The sequence below is a fragment of the Coenobita brevimanus genome, chromosome 62 (assembly GCF_032717465.1).
Source record: "Coenobita brevimanus isolate Jiangsu-jjx chromosome 62, ASM3271746v2, whole genome shotgun sequence".
NCBI classification, from domain to species: Eukaryota; Metazoa; Arthropoda; class Malacostraca; order Decapoda; family Coenobitidae; genus Coenobita; species Coenobita brevimanus.
In genome coordinates, this window is record NC_137015.1 from 40,402,052 (window position 1) to 40,424,904 (window position 22,853).

At 39.9% G+C, this 22,853-nt stretch overlaps 1 protein-coding gene across 1 annotated transcript in view; it reads left to right on the forward strand.

Annotated features, from left to right (window-relative positions):
- LOC145404049 (uncharacterized) overlaps nt 1–22,853 on the forward strand; it is a 191,575-nt gene that overhangs the window by 147,212 nt on the left and 21,510 nt on the right. The window contains exons 19-21 of the mRNA XM_080275654.1: nt 8,004–9,426; nt 16,510–16,871; nt 17,070–17,190. Coding sequence (XP_080131780.1) covers nt 8,004–9,426; nt 16,510–16,871; nt 17,070–17,190 — 1,906 coding nt within the window. The remainder of the gene's footprint in view (nt 1–8,003; nt 9,427–16,509; nt 16,872–17,069; nt 17,191–22,853) is intronic.

A 22,853-nucleotide genomic window follows, 5' to 3' on the forward strand; every position in this document is an offset into this window, starting at 1 on the left:
TATTGACAAGACTTCAAAGTCTGGTGTTAAAGCTTAAAGAAATCATATAAGCATAAATGCAGCTTGGAGAGGTTTGCTGTAGACCTGGCTGGCCCATTTATTTTGTCAAAAGTCAGATTTTGAGGGAATGGAGAAGTTGATAGTGCATGTATAGAAAAGTTCAATCTTTGGATAATCATTGTTAAGTGCTGTGTGAGGTTACCAGAGACATTTTACTAACTGTGTGAGATTGGTCAGGTGCCACTAAATGTACTGAGGATATTGATACAGTGGGTCCTTGTTTTATGCAGTTAATGCACAATACAGCTGCTGGAGAGGGACTCCTCCCCATGGTGGCACCAATATAACAGAAGGCTACACTGCCCAATAATACAAACATCACTCAAGTTCTCCCTCTTCCATGAAAGGGGAATGATGATCTGCAGAAGAGTAGCATCAGCCTGCAGTCCACTGCATGCATATCCAAATGAGCCTGGGGCCACAATAAGAACAATGTACAGTATCATCATTTTTCATAAATCTACATATTCACAAAGATCTCTAGGCTACACTCAGTTTTCCTTTTTAAACCTTGTGAGTATATTTTACCTTTACATGAACATGATCCATAAAGACTTGAGACATAATGTACATAGTAAAATGTTTATTAAGTGACAAGTGGTATTTACCTTCATATTTGTCAGTGTGGAAGTATGGTGAATGGTTTCAGGAAAAGCATTTAGTTTTGGCAGTGAGTAGATTATTTTGACATGTAAAAATTCATAGGCAGTAATAATGATATTTTCTAAATATTGCGCGATATAATTGTATGGTCTTCAGCGCAGATGTTGGTAAATGTACAGGCACCATATTGAACAGAACTTGTACACAAAGCAGTCAGTCATTGGGGTCAGAGTTTTTGCAAAATTTGGTTGCACTTGCATTTTTAGAGGATCTAGTTTTATTACTGTGATTTTTTTTTTCCTTATAGTTTAACCCAATATCGTATCATTCTTATCATTTGTAAAGGCTCCAACATGCTTGCATGCATCAGCATTGGTCACTTAATGCCAGCTCTCCATGCTGCTCAATCTCTGGCACCCCTGTTCAGTCCCTTATCTTTGGTCTGCCTCTCGCAACCCTACCCCTGACTTATGCACTTCTCACTTTTCGCACCCAGTTGTGATCTTCCATCTTCTCCTTTTGTCCAAACCATCTCAATCTACCCCTCCTCATCACACCACCAATACACCCCAGCCCCATCCTTCCTCTCATCTCTTCCTTCGTAAACCTGCACCCCACCCCCCCTCCAGGTTGTGCATTCAAGGATGCACTACATATCCTTCTAATGACTGGCTTTTGTGTTCTTTTGTGTCAACGAATATCCTCTTTACTACCAAGGTCTCACTACAATACAGCATTACATTCCTAACACATGCCATATATAGATCCCTTAACATGGAGGGGGAGCCCTCTCAATGCCAAGAGAGGTAACAGCTCCCTGAACTTCCTCCAGCTACTTCTCACCCTAGCCATAGAGCTGGCTCCAGCCCCTCCTCCAGCACATAACATGTCCCGCAAATTGCAAAACTGCCCCACACACTGATAGACTCATCAGTAAGATTAATCCTTTCATGCATGACAGTCTCTACGTGCTCTCCCTACACACTGCACACACAATATCAGCGTATGTCAGTCTGCTTCTAATACCTCTTCGTTTCTTATGCACCCACTTCTCTCAAGCACTCCACAAGATGGAGTTACTTCCCCCATCCTTGTGGCAAACTGCAAATGGCCACTTTCTCTCTGCTTTGACAGTAAAAGCAGTGCTTATACATAACTTTTTTTTTTTTTTTTTTTTCTAAGAGCAATGCTTGTACATATATTTTATTTTTTTATTATTAATTTTTTTAGAGCAGTGCTTCTTCATAGCTTTTATCATAGACATTTATCATCATCATCATTTAAGTAATGATGATGACAGTGATGCTGCTTTGCTGTTATTCTGGCAAAAGTGGCTATGCTGATTACCAATTTGCAACTTTTTTTCATGCATTATTAAAATTTTCACTTTGGTCTCTGCTAACCTCACAGGAGAAAATTTAATAGTCGCCTTGTATGAATTTTTAACAAAGTAGAGATCTCATTGTATATTTTCAGGTTGTTCCTTGTTTACTCTTATAGTTAACTTTATATTCCTTTTTAATAGGTAAATACAAATAGGTAAATACACACACACACACACACACACTGTATACTCTGTCCACTTTAACCTTGCCTATAATTGCCATCTTTCCATCTTGAATTTGAATCACACACACACACACACACACACACACACACACACACACACACACACACACACACTGTATACTCTGTCCACTTTAACCTTGCCTATAATTGCCATCTTTCCATCTTGAATTTGAATCATGACAGATTAACATTAAAATATGGTGCTAGTTACAAAAAAGTACAATGGATAGGAGTTAGAAAAGATTTTGATGCCTTATATTGGCAGTTAAGCTACAGGAAATTTACAGCAAAAAGACAAAAAACTCCCCCCCCCCACCCCATTTTGGTAAATGATCTGTGAAGCACACTCACAGCTCACTTCCCTGCCACACACAACCACATCAGACACCACCACACCCCATACCAATACCACTGTGAGACTTTTCTGATGCTGTGTACATGTAGTTCATATACATTTCCATGCTCTAATGACAGCCAAATACATAGCTTATTCTTGAAAACCCATGTTAAAACTTTTCTTTAAAAAATAAGGTACTCAAACTTACTGATAAACAGGACTTGAGTATAATATATTAGCATTTAATATTCTTTGTCAACAGATTTTTGTGTGCCTAAACTTCTGAAACTGGGAAAAAGGGTTCCCATGTGTATATAAAAACATAAACCTGGTATCGGACAGTCCATTATAGTGTGTGTGTGTGTGTGTGTGTGTGTGTGTGTTTGGTTGAGAAAGTTTCTCTCTCTCTCTCTCTCTCCCCCCTCCCCCCTTCCCTCCTTCCCTCCCCCATTTTCCTTCCTTTGGCCCTCTTCCCTTTCTTCGATCATTTGGTTGTCCTTCCTCTCTTCCTGTTCCCTTTTCGTCTTTCTCCCTTCCAACATAGAGATGAATAAAATGTAGTGTGTTTTGATCTGATTGTTCAGAGAAACTTGATTATGTTCTGTTTTAGTGTACAGCAAACAGAAAAATCAGTTACCCCCCCCCCTCCCGCTTTTTTATTCGTAATAGGAATTAATGAAATTTTTAATCGCCATAGCTGCTGTGTTTTCTATATTTTTTTGTAGGTGTAGTGACAGTGAAATAGTTTTTAGGTAGTATGACAGGGACTGGTATTGTCACATGTTCTGGTATGATAAAATGATATCCAGTGTTTTACATGTAAAAATTGAAGGTGAAGTTGTTGCCATATACATTCCTGAAATATAAAACACCATACAAGATTGGATATTTGGATACTTCTTTTATTGGTGTGAATTTTGGAACATTAATTTTCAGATATATTTTTTTCCTTCTATTAATTGTTTTTTGTTGGACATGAAATTTGTGTTACTGTATAGATAAGTGAACCTACTTTTTTGTCTCCAATATAATGACTGCTTGTCTTTAGATTACAACACATAAGTTTTGCACAGCCAGAGCATCAATTTTTCTTCAGTAAGAATGTCAGTGTTGACACCTTAAAGGAAGGATGGTGAAGTCCTTCACCACTGCATACGCGCATGTACAGTGTATACAAGGGAATTCATATTACCATAGCCAGAGTTGAGAAGGCAAGAATGGCAGCTCCACTGTGCATGCAAAATTTATTTTGAAACTATCCCAGGATTTGCAGGAGCTCTGTTGAGTTTAGTGTAGTTGGTTAGACAGATCACAGTAGGATGTGCCCTTGCATGGTGGCCACCCTTGCCATAACCACAGTTTAGAATGCTAAGTGTGCACACATTGCCATAATAGCTGATTCGTAGGAAATAAGAGTTGTTGGTGGCTGCATTAATGGGATGCCCTGGTAAGAGATCTCATCAACCTATCGGTGGTAACGCTGGAGGTTCAGGGAACACAAAATGGGCAGGAGAGAAGGCTGTCTCCCCCTGAACCAGTATCAGCAGCCTAGATTGTCACACACACTGCCCAACCCAGGGTGGCCTGAGGCACAGCAGCGGGTTCACTTTTAACTCCTGACCACTAGGTAACGACTATACACGGCACAATTGGGGTGCTTCATGGCTGCTGGGCAGCAGCTATATATGCAAGTATCTTCCCGCCACCATTTGAACCGGTCGCCATTTCATCTCGCCACCAAACAGTAGGGAGGGAGTCCCTCCATAGCACTCAGGCGAGAGTCAATCTGTCCCGTGCTTTTGCCAGGTGTACAATGATGTCATCAGGTTCCTATTTGTCTGATTCCGTCCATGCTGCCTGTAGCCAATTGTATCATCCACCCCTGCCAAGCCTCTTTCCAATGGTGCTAGAAAAGGGGTCAGCGATTGTGCCATAAGGCATGCCTTGGATGTAACAGTGTCTAATTTATATAGTAGTGGAGAAGTTATCACATTGAGAGCAAAGCCGTAGTCGGCACTGTGGGCAGATGCACTATCACATCCTGCTCTCATGCCGAAAGTTAGTTCTTATCCTCATGTCATTACTCATCATCGCAATGACCTACAGACCTGAGGATAGTTTCTTTCACAAGAGGAAGGGTTGGGGAGTAAAATGTCGTTGATTCGTTTCCCTAAGTGCTATACTGTCCGAGATATTAAGGTTTGAAAATAAGCAATTTTTAGTGGTTTCCAAGGAGTTGCCTGCAGTGAGGTGACAACTGTGTTAAAAATAGCCCGGCGTTTGGAAGTTAAGAATTGTGTTCAGGCACTGTACTTGGATACTGTGTGAGATCACTTGCAGGTGTAGAGATGATGGTTTCAGCTCACCAGCCACTTTATGCTAATAAATTCAGGATGAAGTTTACCCGCACAGTGAAATTGCAGCAGCTGACTCCTCAACCGCGGCCGATCAGAAACGAATGCCCTCTTGTCCACAGCACTTAAGTGGGGCAAAGAGTTTGTTCCTTTAAGGTTGTGACAGCACATTCAGGGAGCTAAATATTGCTGTACTGTAGTAGAATGATAATGTACTTGACTAAAATTGTAAGACCGAATTACCATAATAGCACAGTATTAACTCCCTTACAAGTGTAAGTACAAACAATAATTCCTATGTTATGCATAACCACAGTTTAAACAGCTATTAAATAATCATCATAAAGAAAAATACCATACAGTATTGGATGTGTACATCGTGCAGGTGTTCCATTTTACAGCAGCAGTCTTCCCACTCTTACCCATATATAATGCATATTAACATAATTTTGCATGATTTGATAATGGTCTATTTCAGGAGAAGGTTATAAATGTACAGTGTCTGATGTGTTTTAACTCTCATCATCCATCTGTAAATGCTGTGAGGGACGACCTCAACACAAAGACCACCAGGCACTTCTGTCCCTACTCAGTGTCAACCCTTTATCCCACAGTATGCCACGTACCCTGTCCCTCCCATAAAGACTGCTACTCCAGCTTGTAATAAGTTCTTCCCTTAACTGCCTTCCGTCTGATATCCTGCTTATTATCCTATTCTTGTTGCATCCAGATAATTTTGTTTAACTTAACGAAGCTCTTGTGTTGAAAGGGTTCATGAAATCCATATCAAGCTACTCTAGTTTGGAAAGTCACTCAATGGCAGAATAAAAAATCTCTTAATGGTAGCAAGAATAGAATGAAATGCGTTATTAGAGTGAAGAAGTTAATTTCATCTCATTACTTGAACATTTAATAAGATACCTTGGCCCGTTTCCCTAACTCTGTGTGACTTAGTTCCAGTTATTGCATCAATCATTGTAAGTGATTCATAGTGAATCTTGGATTAAATGAGTGGAAGAGGAAACACATGGATTGTATTTAATCCATTGAATTGGATTTTTTTTTCCCAGTTAATTCTTATGGTGTCCGGAGAGTTTAATTCAACTTCAGTTAGCCATCTTGTTTTGAAGGAGCTAATAAAGGCTAAGGGTAACTCCTCCAGTTTGAGAATTCAATTTTGTATTTCTGTTACTGGAATTAAATAGAGCCCATTCTCCAGTTATGGGTTCTGTGTTGTTAGAAATTTCACAGAAGTAAGGACTTAAGCCCTGTAACCTGGGGACATCTTTAACTAAGCTGAATTCAGATGTTTGGTATTACCAGAATTAAATAAAAATATGTACTATACCTTCACTGAAAGGGTTAAGTTTGTTCCTTTGTTTTTCTTTCCACATACAGTTTTTAATCCACATTATTCATTCTTAATAACTTATCCCATTTAACCTAAAGACATTTTTCTTGTTCTGGCATTTCCCAGACATTTTAATTCAGCTTAATAGATATCTCTTGGGATGAAGGGTTAGTACAGTACCTTTAATTGTTGGTATTAATGCTATTTAGATATACATTAAAAATACAGTACCATAGTTATCATGTTCTTAAGGTTAATAAGCATGAATCATGTCATCATTGAATCACCCCTACCCTTTGTTGTATGTTGCTGTAATTACCAAATTCATGCATAATTACTAATCGTAGAGTGTTCATCTTTCAGAATGTGCAGTGTTCATAACCTGATAAAAATTCAGTATCCTGCATATTGTAATGCCATGCTGTATTAGCATCATTGGTACAATGGCCTTTTTAACATTTACAGTACTATAATTCTTGGACATGCAAATTATTTTATTCAGATTTGGAGATGTGTATTAATGTAGGAGCCAAAAGTAGTCACATTAACCCCCTATGTAAGTTGACATATTTTTTTTATTTCTCCTATGCTACCACCAAGCAATTTTATTTTACTTCAGTGAATAAAATTGTCTGGAGGTAACAAGAACAAAGTATAGCTTGTGTTATTAGACTGAAGGGTTTAACAGGATGTGACCTAATATGACCCACATGCAACAAACAACAACAATAACAGCAACAGCCCAAACAACCACATACAGGACAAATGAATGATGGAACAGGTAACATTCTTCACCACCCTGTGCCTTTAGTCATAGGCTCTTGATCAGCTGGGTTCAGGAGGCTCACTAACACCACTTCCTTTGCAGGCAGTTTATGTTGCATTGTAATACTGTAACTGTAATAGCCCACATGAATGCTACTGCAGGACCAAAATCTTGCTAGTAGAGAAAGTGGTTGCCAGAATTTCCTATTCCCCATGCTGACCTTATACTAAAATGAAAAGAGTAGTTGTGAAGTTAGTCTTGGCTGCTGTGTATGTTCTTCGTATGGACCCATAGAATGTGAACATATGAGTATATAAACACATGAAAGGACACACCGCCAGCATCCACTCTGTAAATGTCTGCCACAGCTGTTACAGTCACGGTATAGATCTTTATTTATGACAGTGTAAGTAACATACAAGAGAATTAACATGCAGGTTATTTTTTTAAAAATATCAAGGAAGCAGTGGTAAGTGATGCTCCTAGCCCACATAGTACTTCGTAAAGCCCAGAGTGGATCCTAACCTAATATAATAGGTTGTAGAATCCATAATGGTCTGTCACACTCACGGATGCCTTGTCCTAGTTATATTGGTTATGCCTCACAGGAGTTGAACCACAAGATACTTTTCCAGGCTTTTGTCATTATACGTCAAGATCATTACTTCCTTTGCTCTCTTGAAAACCTTCAGAACCTAGAGGTCTTGTGAAATTAATGAATAATATTCAGGTTGGTTGGTATTTCCCTAGTTGAATTCTAAACCCTGTTCATTGTAATTTTGCACACCAGTTTGAAACCCCAAACATGTGAAGGAATTATTGACCATGAGGGCAACCTGTCCTGCTATCCAGTTGATTTTCTGTTCCTGCAAGTTATAGCTGAGATACTGTATTTTGAGTTTGGATTTCTGTGTTGAGTTGTACTAATAACAGTCATTGTTCTTTCCCCTGCATTTCCCACAGGCGAATTAGTGGCAGGAGTGGCAGTGACAATTCGAGTGGCTTCACGAGGGGTGTGTTGAAGCGGATGTCGAGAGTCACCAGTGACGAAACCAACCAGGCGGCAACCAGTCCAGGCCGGGCACCATCCAACGAGGAGCAGGGAGTGTTGGGTGCCGGGCTGCCATTACTCCAGAGGCTCAAGCTGCTGAAGGAGAAAGAGGACAAAGAGGAGAAGGAGAGGCAGAGGGTGAAGGAGGAGGAGGAGGCTAAGCAAAAACACCAAGAGAAGCAGGAGCAGCAGGAGGAAGAGCCTGAGGTCATTGGTGCAGGGTTGCCACTTTTTGCTCGGTTGCGACTCCTCAAGGCTAAAGAAGAAAAGGAGAGGCTGGAGAGAGAAGAGAGGGAGAAGGCAGCTGCAGGAGGAGGGGAGAAGCAGGATGGAGGGCAAGTGGAGGCAAAGAAAGTGTCTTCACCAGTTTCCGAAACCCCTCTTAAATCGCCAACGATAGACACTGCGCCAGCTGTGACTGAGAAGAAAGACAAGCCACGGCCGCCTGGAATGCTTAAAGGAAAACTCAGGGCCGCACTGTTGACATCTGCAGCGCCAGACACCAAAACGACTGACACAACGAAACCACCTGGAATCAAGTTGACCCCAGCAACAAAATCCCCAACCTCCCCAGTTCCCAAAGTAGAGAAGAGGGGGTCAGGAGAAGGGGAAGACAAACAGCAGCAACAGTCAAAAGCAGTCACTAATGACCTCAGCAAGACCGCAGAAACCAGGATAACTATAGAGGAAGGAAATGAAAGTGTGGGTCCCACCAAAGACATTCATGCCAATAGCAATAGTGTACAAGGGAGTCAAGCAGTGGAGAGAGCATTTGGAAAGTTGCTCTCCAAGAAAATGAACATGGTGGGTCGAGTGGGGGTGCCTGTAAGTGTTACAGACAAAGTGGACAGTGCCAAGACTGCCTCAAGTAAAGACAAAACTGAGAAAATCACCCGCAGTGATAGTTTCAAGCGGGCCATGGATGAGGGAAGAATACGCAGCACAGATGAGCACGAACTGAATCTTAAAACAAGTGAGGATGTGTCCAGACTTGCCACAATGCGAGAAAATGGCACTGCTGAGGTGACACGTGAGGGAGGGGAGGGGCAAAGTGAGAATGAGGGAATCAGCGAGGGGAAGTCAGCACTAAATCGAAGAAGCAGCGACCCAGGTTCAGCTCGGGAGGTCACGCAGAAGGTGGTGAGGAGATCTTCAGCGGGCCTGAGCAAAGATGGGTCACTGGGAAAGGAGATGCCCGGGCGGAAGGAGGGGATACTGCTGAGGAAGGAAGGGTCTGGGCGGAGAGAGGGAAGTAAGGAGGAACCCCCTCCAAAGACTCCACTCTCACGTCTTATCCCAGCTGATCGCCCGGTCCAGAAGGTTGACTCCCTCAAGGTAATGTGATTGATTTATTATAACTACTGTACACCTAAACTCTAATTTCTTCTAAACATTTTATTCAAATTAATTTTATGAAATCTAACAATGAATGATTCATTGGGAGTAATTGTTTCTGTGGTTGATTTATTCATTAATGATATTTGCTTTATTTTTTAGTGATTAATTTACCACAGTTCATTTCTTAAAATGGGATGTATTTCATTTAGTAGTTTAACATGGCTTTGTTAAAAGTTCCTAATAGTTTACCAGTACTGTATATTTTTGGATAGCAGCAGGGTAAATTTTTTTTTACAAAGCTAAAGAATGGAGGAAAATAGTTTTTCTTCATAATCTTTTCTTTTAATATATAAAAAACGAAAGTTAAAGCTTCTTTTGAGCTGCAGCTGAGCATATTTAATAACTAAATGTTTTTCCATTGTAATAAGCACCTGCTGAAATATGCTTTTGGCTTTTGTGAGTCATTTGCATAAAATAATTTCAAATATTGGAATTATTTTCTGCACATCTCAGAAAGACTGACCTATTGGAAGTATTTTATGTTTAACCCCTTCCTTTTGGTAATGTATTTTTTATGTTGTTCTTGCTTCCTCTGCATGATTCTATTCAGCTGAGGACAGACTTTCCAAACAAGAGGTTTCCTGTGAGCTGGTTAAATAGTGTGGTGGCAGCAAGAATAAAATGAAGATTATGTGTTCAGGGAGAAGGGGTTAAATTTTTCTAGCTTGTTGCTCATGTCTCAAACTCACAACATTCAGTGCTTTTGTTTCAGAGTGATTTGTACACCTTTGTAATCAGTGCACTGTTTTGTTGAAGCATTGCATTGTATTTTGTCTCTTCAGGTATCTTGTCACAGCTTGTGTTCTAGGTGGCATTGGAGGCTTTGTGGCACCTGTTCCTTAATAATTAACTTTGCATATTACACCATAACGTTTTCTGGGATGTTGTATTACTTTTTTATACTTTTTAAATGTTGATGTAATTATATATCAACAACATACTAAAGGATATTGAGGTGTAAAGTGCAGGATAAATTGCTAAGGAAAAGGTTATATGCAATCTCTAAAATCACATAGAATACAACACATACTCTACTATCACAGTCAGAAGTTTTACACCACTTCCCAGCTGTTTGTGCTGATAGAAGGTGTGACATAAAATATTTTATGTGATAATTAAAATGAGCCTCTCATCAAAAGAGTATGAGAAGGAAGGATACTCTCTTGTGTTGAGAGAGGAATGAAAAATACGAAAGGCAAAACACTGTTGTCATGGAGTTGTTGGCAAACTTTTGTGTGTGATAGTACTTTCATCATTTTCTTTTCAGTGATTTGTACAGCTGTACATTTGTGTATTTGTTGAAGTGTTGATTTGTTTTATGTCACTATCTCACAGTACTGTACTTTTTGCATTATGCAGACCAGCTGTTTATATTGTTTAGTTGAAATGTTGAAGTGTATTTTCATACAAACAGTAGTTGGAGCTTTTTACTTGAACATACAGTGAACACTTTGTATTTCCATGTTGAAAAGAAATTATAGAGCAATACAGTACATGAATAGTAAGACAGTACTTAAATGTGTACCTTAGGCAGTGCTAATACAAGTAAGATATACAGTAAGACCTCACTATAACGGACTAATTGGGGCCCAAACCATTCCGAAATATGCGAAATTCAGATAAAAGCGACATCCGGACTTCCCCCTGCTAATCCGGATTTTTTCTGATATATCAGACATTAGTCCGGGTTGCACAGAAGTTGCATCTGAAGGATGCTGAAGTTAGTTCTTCAGGATACCAGTGGTAGTTCTGAAGGTTAAGTTGGGTAGATAGTTTCTGCAAGTCCTTTTCCATCAGACTGCCAGGTTATGGGTTGAAGGAGGTCAATCCATCCATCCATCATCCAATCCTACATTGCCCCATGAGGAGCGGAGGAGCCCGGGGCTAGGCAGTTGGTCCCGACATTTAAGATGAGAGTGACCAGCCTCAGTCATCCCTGAGTGGCATTACATGAGCAATCAACCCCAACAACCCCTTGGATATAAACCTTCATCGGCTCAATCCGATTGGAGCACAATAATTACCCACTAAACCACCAGGCGCCAAAATTTGGTTATATGGTTACCACCCAGCGTAGTAAATGGTTTCCTGGTGCACAGGAAACCATTTGGCTTGAAGGAGGTCAAAGTTGGGTATAATGGATGCCTAGCTGGGTCTGAAGGATATTATTTGGTTAACATCATTTCTGGAGTTATATTTATCCTTTTCTCAAAACTTTGGGATTTTTTTTTTTTTTTTAGATGGTCAGATCTGAAAGAAAAGGCATAACAGTGTGCACCAGAAAAATAAGTTTTCATATGAAAATGACCTGTAAGCTGAAATGCTTCTTCACCCATGTTGGTTTTTATTTAGGAACTCCTGAAAATCAGACCAGTTAAAGTTTCCATGCTTATGCTTTCCAGTGCTGGGGACTTTACCGGTACCGAAAAGTTTTGTACAGGCTAATACAAATCAGTTAACTGAATTGTATTAGCCTGTAAATCAGAGAGTTAAACACGGCTGTGGATGCGCTGTGGTAAGTTGTTCATACTAACACCACCTGATGGTATTCATCTGAGGAAAATTCTTAATATCAGATGCTTAAAAGCTTTGGTTATTCTTTGGTATTTCACTTAGGCTGATACCAGATCATTTTATTCAGCTATGTGAATTCCCTTCCAGTCAAGTGTTGTGGCTTTGTCAGTTTGTTAACACATCTGCAGTGTTGAGGGGAAATTATTCTCTATGATAAGTTAGACTTGCTGCAAATGTTGGCATTGAATTTACAGTAATTCTTACTACAGGGGTGAGAAATGAGTGAAGAACTCCACTATTTAGGAGATCTCCAATAAGATACATAAAGTCATGTGGTGGTATCATTGCATGGAAGAAATAAATAATTTTTATAACCCCATTACAATGCAGTTGATGGTTTTTTAAGAGTGGGAAGACTTGCCAGCTTCTTATATAAATTTTGAGAGCCGATACAACTGCCATACTCTCTGAAAGGTTTGCATGTTGCGGCAGAAGTCCTTACTTCATGTTCATAATTTTTCAGCTCAAATATACATTACCAGTATTTTGAGATGATAGAACAGTTTTTCATGGAGAAAAATAATGGCATTTCACTTTAGTGTGAAGTAACAGTTTTGAATTTAAGTTACATTTCATAGACTGCGCAAGACATTCTGTTAAAAACGACATCCCATTATAGGGGGAGGCGGTGGCTCAGTCGGTAGAGAGGTGGCCTGCAGTCCTACCGGACCCAGGTTCAAATCCCGGCCAGGGCAGGGAACAGTTTAAGGATTTTAATTTCATTAAATCAGGCTTTACTGATCTACCAGAAGACCCGCCGACATGTCGTAAAAATACCCCCGCTAATACCAATACACCAGTTCTGTATGAGACATCCCTAGCATGTATTCAATATGGACGGTGGGTGTTAGCACCGAAGTGGTGACATGTAGAGGTGTATGGTATGTAGGAGGACTGCTGGGCCTTGATAGCAGGCTGTGAAGCCTATGCCCAGAGTCGGACACAAAAAAAAATAAAAAAAATAAAAAAGTAAAACAGATTCATATTTTGTTATCTTGATTGGTGCACAGTTAATCCTTGCTGTATCAGCTTATAATGCCAGTCGGATTGAGCCTGTGAAGGTTTATATCCAAGGGATGGTTGGAGTTTAGTCCTCACATAATGCCACTCAGGCATTAGTGAGGCTGGTCACTCTCATCTTACATGTCAGGACCAACTTGCTTAGCCCCGGGTTCCTACGCTTCTCATGGGGCAACGTAGGATTGGACGATGGATGGATGATGTTTATGTGTAAATACGAAGATACGGTACTGTGTTACTACTTCTTGCACTGTACTGTGTACAGGAAAAATGCATTGCATTATGTTTGTATGTGTGTTGTGGGATGGTTAGGTTGAGGACAGTATTGTAATAGGACTGCTTATGTTGGGTATTAAACCACCATCTCACGACCTTTTGAGACTCCACAGTACCTCTTCCTTAACAGTTTCTTTGACTTGTTTAACTTAAGTTGGTTAACATGAACACTTAGTATCAGAATTTGAAAGAATTTTAGTGAGAAGGGTATTGAAACTCTTAGAAAGAGTAAAGAGAGCAGAAACAATAAGAGAGCAAGTCTGGATTGGGAGGTGCTATAAGTCTTTGGGGTTGGACAGCAACAGATGGAACTCAGGGGTCCTGAGTTATCAGTGTGATGGGAGAAGATGCAAAAGTGTTAAGGGCCTTGAGAAGTATGTGGAAGGAAAATAAGTGAACGTGTGTAAAGGCATAATGGTGCCAACTGTGCTGTATGGATTTGGGGCATGGGTACTGAATGCTCAGGATTAAAAAGAAAAGGGTGGAAATGTTTAAAATGACGTATGTAAAACTTGGCTATGGGGTGAGGTGGTTTAACAGGGTGAGAGAATGACTGTGAAAGTGTGGAAGTAGACTTTGCATGATGGAAGGGGCAGAGCAGAGTGTGTTAAAGTGGTTTGGCCATATGGAGAGAATGGCTGAGCAGAGATTGAAAAAGACAGTGTTCAGATCAGGAAGGGGATGGAGGAGGCCAAGGAAAATATGAAAGAATTGTGTGAAAAAAGGTTTTGAATCAAAGAGTTATGAGTATCCAGGAATATGAGAGTGAGAGGCTTGTGTGGAATAGAGCAAATTAGAGTGAGAGGCATATGTGGAATAGAGCAGATTAGAGTGAGAGGGTTGTGTGGAATAGAGCAGACTAGAGTGAGAGGCATGTGTGGAATAGAGCACATTAGGGTGAGAGGCATGTGTGGAATAGAGCAGACTAGAGTGAGAGGCATATGTGGAATAGAGCAGACTAGAGTGAGAGGCATACGTGGAATAGAGCACAGTAGAGTGAGAGGCATGTGTGGAATAGAGCACAGTAGAGTGAGAGGCATGTGTGGAATAGAGCACACTAGAGTGAGAGGCATGTGTGGAATAGAGTCAGTTGGAATAAAGTGGTTTCTGTGGGGATGATTAGCAGTTAATGCTCTATAACAAGCAAGAAATGAAGTGAATGGGAAAAAATCATAAATTAAAATGGCCTGTTAGTGGATGGTTAAAAGTTGCTTTGTGTAGAGTATTACATTCTGCAGCTGAGAGACTGAATATGAGTGAATGAGGTTCCTTTCTCTTCTTACTGGTTGCCACCCTGCTGGAGTAGGTAACTGTGAGCATGTATGTGAAGAAGAAGAAAAGATTATATATCTGTTTAAATTATGTACAAGATTATAATTATTAATTTGCCATATCCAGTATACCTTGGGTAAGGAAGAGGTACTAGGCAGCCTTCTGAGTCCACAGGAAAGTGATACATAAAATACAGTACTTTACTGTTCATATGTTGTTGTAATGTGGCATATTCTGAAATCATAAGTTACAAACTCCTACGTTGTATAATGTTTAATTGTGAGTATTTTTATTATAGGCTGTGTTTTTATGGTATTTTTCAGAGCAAGAGCTAGTGGAAAAGTGAATCATACATAACTTTTTTTTTTTCTCCACTAGTATCGTGGAACGTGGTTAGGATGATATACAGACCTGTTGTTAAGTCATTTCTACAAGTTTGGCTCCTCATTGATGGTTTATGTGCAGTATGCATCACAACAGTGATTCATTCAGGATGTAACATTGTTTTATATTGCTCTTGATGCTTCCATACAGTTATGCTTGGCTTAGGAAAAAACTTGTGTTTTTACATTATTGGAGGTTGTATTAAAACCTGCTCATGTACAGGATGTCTGCCAAGCTAAATAAAATAATCTGGAGGTAGCAAGAACAAAATAAAAAGACGTGATCATAGTGAGGGAATTATTGAAGTCAGGAGGTAGTGTAGTGTTGATCAATAATTGTTTTTGTAGTACTGGCAAGTCATGTTAGCTTGATAATTAAAATTTTGTTTACAATTTGACAGGAACTTTTCATACATCTTGGAAAATTGTACATAGAACTTGTTGTTATAGCAAGTCCTCATTGTCACCCCTTTTTTATTATAATTATTAATCTACAGTAAGTTTGAGAAGAATGGCTTGCTACAGTTCCATTAATGCTTATAAAGTTGATTTGTCATTTTCCCCAAATTGACAGTATCTGTTGTATAGAAAAATAGTCATGATTTGGAACATCCTGTCCTCATTGAGGACTGACATTCGATATTTGACAACATAGTACTGTACAGTACAGTAAGATAGTTTGGATAAACAGGTAGGACTTTGTCTCTGAAATCTTCCCACAGTGTAATATGCAGTACTGTATTACCTTAGAATATATATATTTAGGATATTGGTTATGATTACATGATTTTGTTTCGTAGGGTGAGTTTATTTTGAATGTTATTTTTTTAATTTTTTAATGTTTTCTTGTGTTTTTTATTTTGTTTTGATTTTTTATGTTTTCTTGTGTGTTTTATATTTTGTTTTAATTTACCCTGGTCTTCAGGTCTGAATAACCCATTTGTATCAGTAACCTCTCATAGGGGAAGGGATGACAAAGTCTTTTATCATGTACCGGTAATGAAATCAGTGGAAGGACACTAGTCATCAACTCACAAATGTACCTAGAACTGGACTATAGTGAACCAGCAGGGAGCCTGCACTCCGCAAAGGGTTGATATTTATTGTTTTTTATATACAGTTTTCAGCTGTTCTAAATAGGAAGTTGTGGATTTGACATGATTTTTTTCCATGTCTTCCTTCTTTTTCTTTCTTTCTGTGTTTAGTTCTTCTTGCCATTGTCATTCATTTACTCATTCATTACGTACTAGCTTGTCCTTCCTTTCTTCCTTTGTTCATAGGTCTTCCATCTTTCCTTTTTTCGGACCATTTGTTAACATGTCTTTCTTCCTTATTTCCTTAACTTTTCTTCTACCTTTACTATTACTGCTGCTTCCAACTACTGTTTCCATCATCACTGCTGTTGTCACCAATTCTGCCATGTCTGCTACCACTGTGACCACTAAAATTAAACCTTTACAATCACCACTGCCACTGCAACTACTTCTGCTAACAGGTTCCGAGTGAAGATGTGTCCCCTCCTCTTTCCTCCCCTGAGAGTACTGAGACGCCAGAACGCAAGACCCTAAAAAGTATTCTCAAGCGCATCTCTCGTGAGGACTCTCGGGGAAACCTCCTACCCCCAGATGGAGCAGACCTTCGCAGGCTCATGAAGGCCCCAACGGTTGAAGGGTTTGTGGCTCGGAGATCAAAATTGAGTAAAACGGTGTCATTTCAACGCAAGACATTGTCCTCGCCTCCACCCCCCGCGTTACTAGACGAACTCAGGATTTCCCACCAGTCCGACCTCCCAATTCTCCCCGACCTCCCACCCCCACACCAGCAGTTACTCCTTCAGCCATTTCCGCAGCTACAGACATCGACTCAACTACCGCAGCTGCAGATCCTTCCGCCAAAACATCCACCAGCGCAGCATCCGCCAACCACGCAAGCATTACCATCCCTGCACCTCCAGCCACCATCACCATCATCACAGCCATCATCACAACAACCAATGCACCACCACCCAGCATCATCGCAGGCGCCGTCCCTACCGCAGATACAAGATGCCCCCACAACTGCCGATGGGGTAAATAAGCTAATGGTGAAGCTGGGGTCCCTAGGCCTGGATGGTACACAGGAGACTCAAGCGCAGGACCTGGTCTTGGGCGTCAGAAAGATTCTCAGGGATAAAATGGTCAGTTATGGTTTGATTTTCATGATTTTTTTTTTTTTTTTTTGGCAGTTTTTGTTTTATTACCGGTATTGATTTGTCATTTTGATTTATTACTGGTATATCTTGGCATTTGTACTGCACTAAAGTAGGCTGGCTCCTGTTGGAAATCTAGGTTATCAGTTCCTTAAAATCTTTCAGGATATTTTCATGACAATAAAGTTGAAGGTAAAGAAGTCTGCGCCATCAGAAGTCAGTTGATTGTATTTTTACAACCGAGGTAACAGAGAGGACAATTCTCATCATTATAGATTTCCTGCCAACTGCCTTGCTGTTGTGAACACTGGGTATGGAGTGGGTATGGCTGCTATAAAGAACAAGCATACCTTAGAAATGCTTGTGATCAAAACTAGCCATACAAATCAGTTAACAGTGATTCACAGTGGCTTGGTATATGGCAGAAGTACTGTATTTTTATTTTCCTTTTTTTTTTTTTGCCAGGGAGAAAGAACCAAAAGCTAAAAGCCTGCAAAATTCTTCCATTAAAAAAAAAAAAAAATCAAGATTCATTTATTTCAGTATGTTATCTAGCCCTGTTTACTGTATGATCCCTAGGGAAGGCAGTCACAGTTTTTCACAGTTATAATTTACATGATGATTGCTATGTGAAGCCTTTACCTTGTAACTTAGTGCATTTTGCAGTGTGGCTTCCAGGCTGCTTGCAGTTTATTCTTACAGGCATTTCATAACTGTTCAGATCTGGGTACTTTTCAGTATCCTTTTACTGAGTCTATAGTACAGAATATGCCTGTAGGTCCTGTATTCTTGTGACCATGGGAGGTTGCGTAGGACATTTTCCTTTTAACGTAGTGCTTGTTTATATGATCTTGCACAAATTGTATTGATAACACATGATGATATTAATGTAAGATGTAATTTGCACTATAAATTCCATGGGCAAAAAAGTGCAATGGAACCTCCTAAGCCAGTGAGAATACAGCCATGGGTCGTGTTGAACTACAGAGATTTGGGACAAAGTTTTGTGTAGATGTGAATTATCCTGATGCACTGTTGTTGGGGACCTGAGAGACGCTGCTGCCTTCTTGCTTTAGGGCTTTGCTGGCTTGCTTTGCTGAGCACAGATATCTGCTTTGGCAAGGAATTTATATTGAGTTGCAGAAGCATTGCTGAGTGCTTGATTAGGCATGAATTGTTTTTTCACTATTTTTTTTTTTTTTCTACTATTTTGCCAGGCATGGATTTGTTTACAAATTTAATGAAGAAATTTAAATTTGGGAGTTTGTGGTGGTTAATCCATTTTGCTGTTGTGGATGGATTCATTTCATTCAGGCTAACACCAGAGTTTTTTTATCAGGTGAGAGAGAACCATAGTATTAAAGAGTAAAGGCAGTTGTATGTGTTCCCAGAGTGATATAACAGATGGCTCACTGGCCAATCATTTTTCTCTCAAAATGATGATAGAATACCAGTGTGATAGTTATTGGAGGAGTTTTCCAACAAGAATCAAGTTTTATACTGTACAGTAGCAGGGGAAGTTACAGTATATGTTATGCACTACAAGTGAAGCAGTGATAATTGTTCATGTGCACTGCTGGGGCCACAGTCACTAACTTTGTTGGATTTCTCACAGAATAGTAAATTTGTGGGATAGTCACTGGGATTTTTATTGGTACTGTATTACTATTAGGGAATGGTGTTGCTGTCAGCATATGGCCTGTTATGAAAAATTATGAAGCTGAACATCCTTAACAAGCCTTCTCGCCTCAAAGACTGTTTAGACAAGACAGGCAAATTAGACATTTTTTTTTTTTTTTCCAGACAAATTCTTGTTTTTATTATGTGGTGTGAGTGTGTGGCCTATTGTATTGAGCAAGCTGTTAATTTGTTCTGTCATTTTATTCTTGCTCACAGGACCCTATCACACCCCATACTTGGGTTGGAAAAAGAAGTTGGGATAATAATATAATGGTGGTAATGATAATGATGATGATGATGGGACAGCCTGGTACAAGCCTCAGGCCTGTGCTTACACTACACTCTAACAGGTGACATTTTCTGCACACTGCCTCTCTCACTCGTGGCACAAGTCAGGTTACTGGTTGCCCACCACCTTTCTTAATATTGTGAATCTCATGCAGTACAGTGTCATGGCAACAGCAGATTTATTTTTTATGGCATGTCAGAGGGCTTATGAAAGAATACTGAAACTAACAAGAAATGAATCCCAGTTATTTCACCCTTTGAGATTCTGGAATTTGAACCTGCAATATGAGGATTACCAGGCCAGCACTATGACCACTCATTGTTTGTGCATGTGCACATTCCTGTGTAACACACAGCACTGTGAAAGTATGTGCATTCAGCTACCATGTGATAGCTGGGACTTCCTATGATGCATTTTTGCAGTCTGAAGCACTTGACTCTGTCCCTCTGCTTTGCTAGCCACATATGAGTCAGCAGAGGTTTTCACTTCCTTTTTTTATTTGCTTTAGAAGACCAACAAAGCAAGTGAGGTTATATCAGCATCCAGCATCCTTGTTGGCATTGTTCATCCTCACCTTCTGGTGTGAACACTGTACGACTGAATAAACCCATTTAAGCAAACTAACACATGGCCAGTAAAGTCACATAAGCAATGTCATGCCCTAATATTTACTGCCAAGGAACACCCCCATCTGATCCCAGCTTTTAGATAATATTTGACTTTTTTCTTCATCAGCATCATACAGTGTGAAGTCACTTTCCTCAACACTGTAGAGTCTTGTCTCAGGGCTAAAAATTCCATTGAAACTATTCAGTGGCTGTGACCCCAAGTTTATGAAAATGAATAGTCAGAATTTGGAAGACTGTCAGCTGCATGAGCTTGCACTGCAGTGTAGCCATCCAGACAGTCTAGAGCTGCTTAGGTCTGAATGTAGAGCAGCTTAGGGTGGTAACATCAATATCCGTGTGTTCATTTATAGGGCAGCATTAACGTGGGCTTCAGAGACTCCATGACACTTCTGCCTTATCCGTTTTCTTCTACGTTAGCTATGCAAATTGTGTCTGTATTTAGAAGATGTAAAATAATACTCGAGAACACCAAGGAGTAACATGCAAATGAAAATGTGAAGTGCTAAGATGTCTTTTAAGCCCACAGTAGTATGGTCTCATAGTCCTTGTCTAAGCTTGTACTGTATATTGAAAGATGCTGTGTGTGTGTGTGTGTGTGTGTGTGTGTGTGTGTGTCCTGCACTGTCATATATTATCTGGCATGTATGCATACAACTTATGTTTGCATCATATAGAGAGCACAGTTGTGAAAATGTGGTTGGTAAATTATATTAGAAGAATTTTGGTTGACAGGTAGAAAGTTATAATTTGAGTCCTTGTCAAAATCACCGCAATTTTTAGGGGAACATATTTAACTTGTAAGTTCGTACATAGAGAGTATGAGATGTTGTACTGCACTGATGTTGAGGCCATATAGTGTGTTGCTATGGTGGCCAGTCTCCTGAGAATACATGATCACATATGGCAGAATAGTACAGTACATCCATGCTGAATTTTTGTGTATTGTGTGGATACAACAGTTCTGCTTGATTAACAGAGGGTTCAATTCTGGCCAGAACTGTAGGCTAGTTCCAGTGGCACTAGTACCAGTAGTCCAGTCTGGGAGGCATATTTTTCCAGTGATGTAGTCAGTTTTCAACACTGAGAGGGAAGAGGGGCAGAAAGTGAAGATAATCACTTACCAGGAAAATCTCAATAATCCTCCTGATCTCATTCTTGTCATGGTCCAGTGGGATAGCCAAATTCTTCTGGATTTTGCTTCACTTATCCAGTGTGCTCCCTGCTTTAATTTTGAGTGTTACCCCTATGAGGGTTTGGTACAGTACAGTATTCTGTTTACCTCTGGAATTCTGAGAAAGTGAAATTCCAGGTCATTAGACATTCAGGAGACTGGAAAGTAATTGTTGACCACAGTAGTATATCTGCTGTGTGTGTGTGTGTGTGTGTGTGTGTGTGTGTGTATTTACCTATTTGTAGTATACAGGAATTGAGCAATGCTCGTGTTGTCCTGTCTCCATATCCACATTTATCAAGTCTACCTTTACACACATGAATGTTTTTCTCATGCACCACCTCTTTGTCTAAGTCGTTCCAAATATTTAAGAATATACCTAATTGTGATATACACGGAATGTACTATGCTCGTGGGTTTCCGTCGCTGTTTCTCAATAAGTCGAATTTAACTTTAAACTCGTTTAAGTTTTTAGACTGGATGATCTCTTTGTCCAGGCTATTCCATAAGTCTATACTTCTGTAAGGAAAGCTATATTTCTTGATATCCTTCAAGCAGCTTGACTTTTTCAATTTCATTCCATGTCCTCTTGTTGCTCTCTTATCCCATACAAACAGATCTTCTTTGTCAATTTTATCTACTCCCACCATGGTCCTGAACACCGCAATCATGTCTCCCCTCTTTCTCCTTTCCTCTAACGAAGGCAAATCCAGTTTTTCCAGCCTCTTTCTGTATGACAGGTCTGTCAGACTGGGGACCATCTTGGTTGCTGTTCTTTGTATTCTCTCAATCTTGTTTATATCTTTCTTTTTGTGTGGGGACCACACTACCGCTACATATTCTAACCTGGGGCGGATCATGGCCACTATCAATTTTTTCATCATTTCCTCATCCATATAATGAAATGCTACTCTTATGTTAGTCAAGAGCTTATAAGTCTCTCCAACTATCTTGTTAATGTGCTTTTCTGGTGACAAACTATCTTGGACCAGCACTCCCAAATCTTTCTCTTCTCTCCTTTTTGTGATTAATTCATTACCCAAAAAATAATTCAGTGATGGTCTCCTGGTACTTTTACCCATTTCCAATATTTTACATTTCTTTACATTAAATTTCATTTCCCACGTCCGGCTCCAATTGTGTATCCTATCCAAATCCTCCTGCAGTATTTTACAATCCTCCTCAACCTCTATCTTCCTCAAGATCTTTACATCATCAGCAAACAGACTCGCATAACTGTTCACTCCATCTACCATATCATTTACGTAAATCAGGAACATTACTGGCGCCAACACTGAGCCTTGAGGGACTCCACTTGTTACTTCCCTCCATCCAGACATCTTTTCCTTTATTACTGTCCTCATTTGTCTGTCTCTCAAAAAGTCTCTCATCCATTCCAGAAGTTTCCCCTTTAGTCCTATATATTCTAGTTTCCACATTAGTCTCTTATGAGGTACCTTGTCAAAGGCCTTCTCTAAGTCTAAGTACACACAATCCACCCAACCATCTCTCTCCTGTACCACATCAATCGCTCTTGAGTAAAAGCTCAACAAGTTTGAAACACATGACCTTCCACTTCTGAATCCAAACTGACATTCAGCCAAAATATTCATCTCTTCCAGATATTTTATCCATCTGTCTTTCAGGATTCTCTCACACAATTTTGCGACCATGCTGGTTAGAGACACTGGTCTATAATTCAGGGGTTCTTCCCTGTTTCCTCCCTTGTAAATTGGTACCACATTTGCCCTCTTCCATTCTTTTGGCACTTTCCCCTCTTCCAGTTAGCATACAATTAAGCTGTGAATTTTATCCGCCAGTTGTTCTCTGCATTCCTTCAGTACCCAATTAGAAATTCCATCAGGTCCTGGGGCTTTCCTTA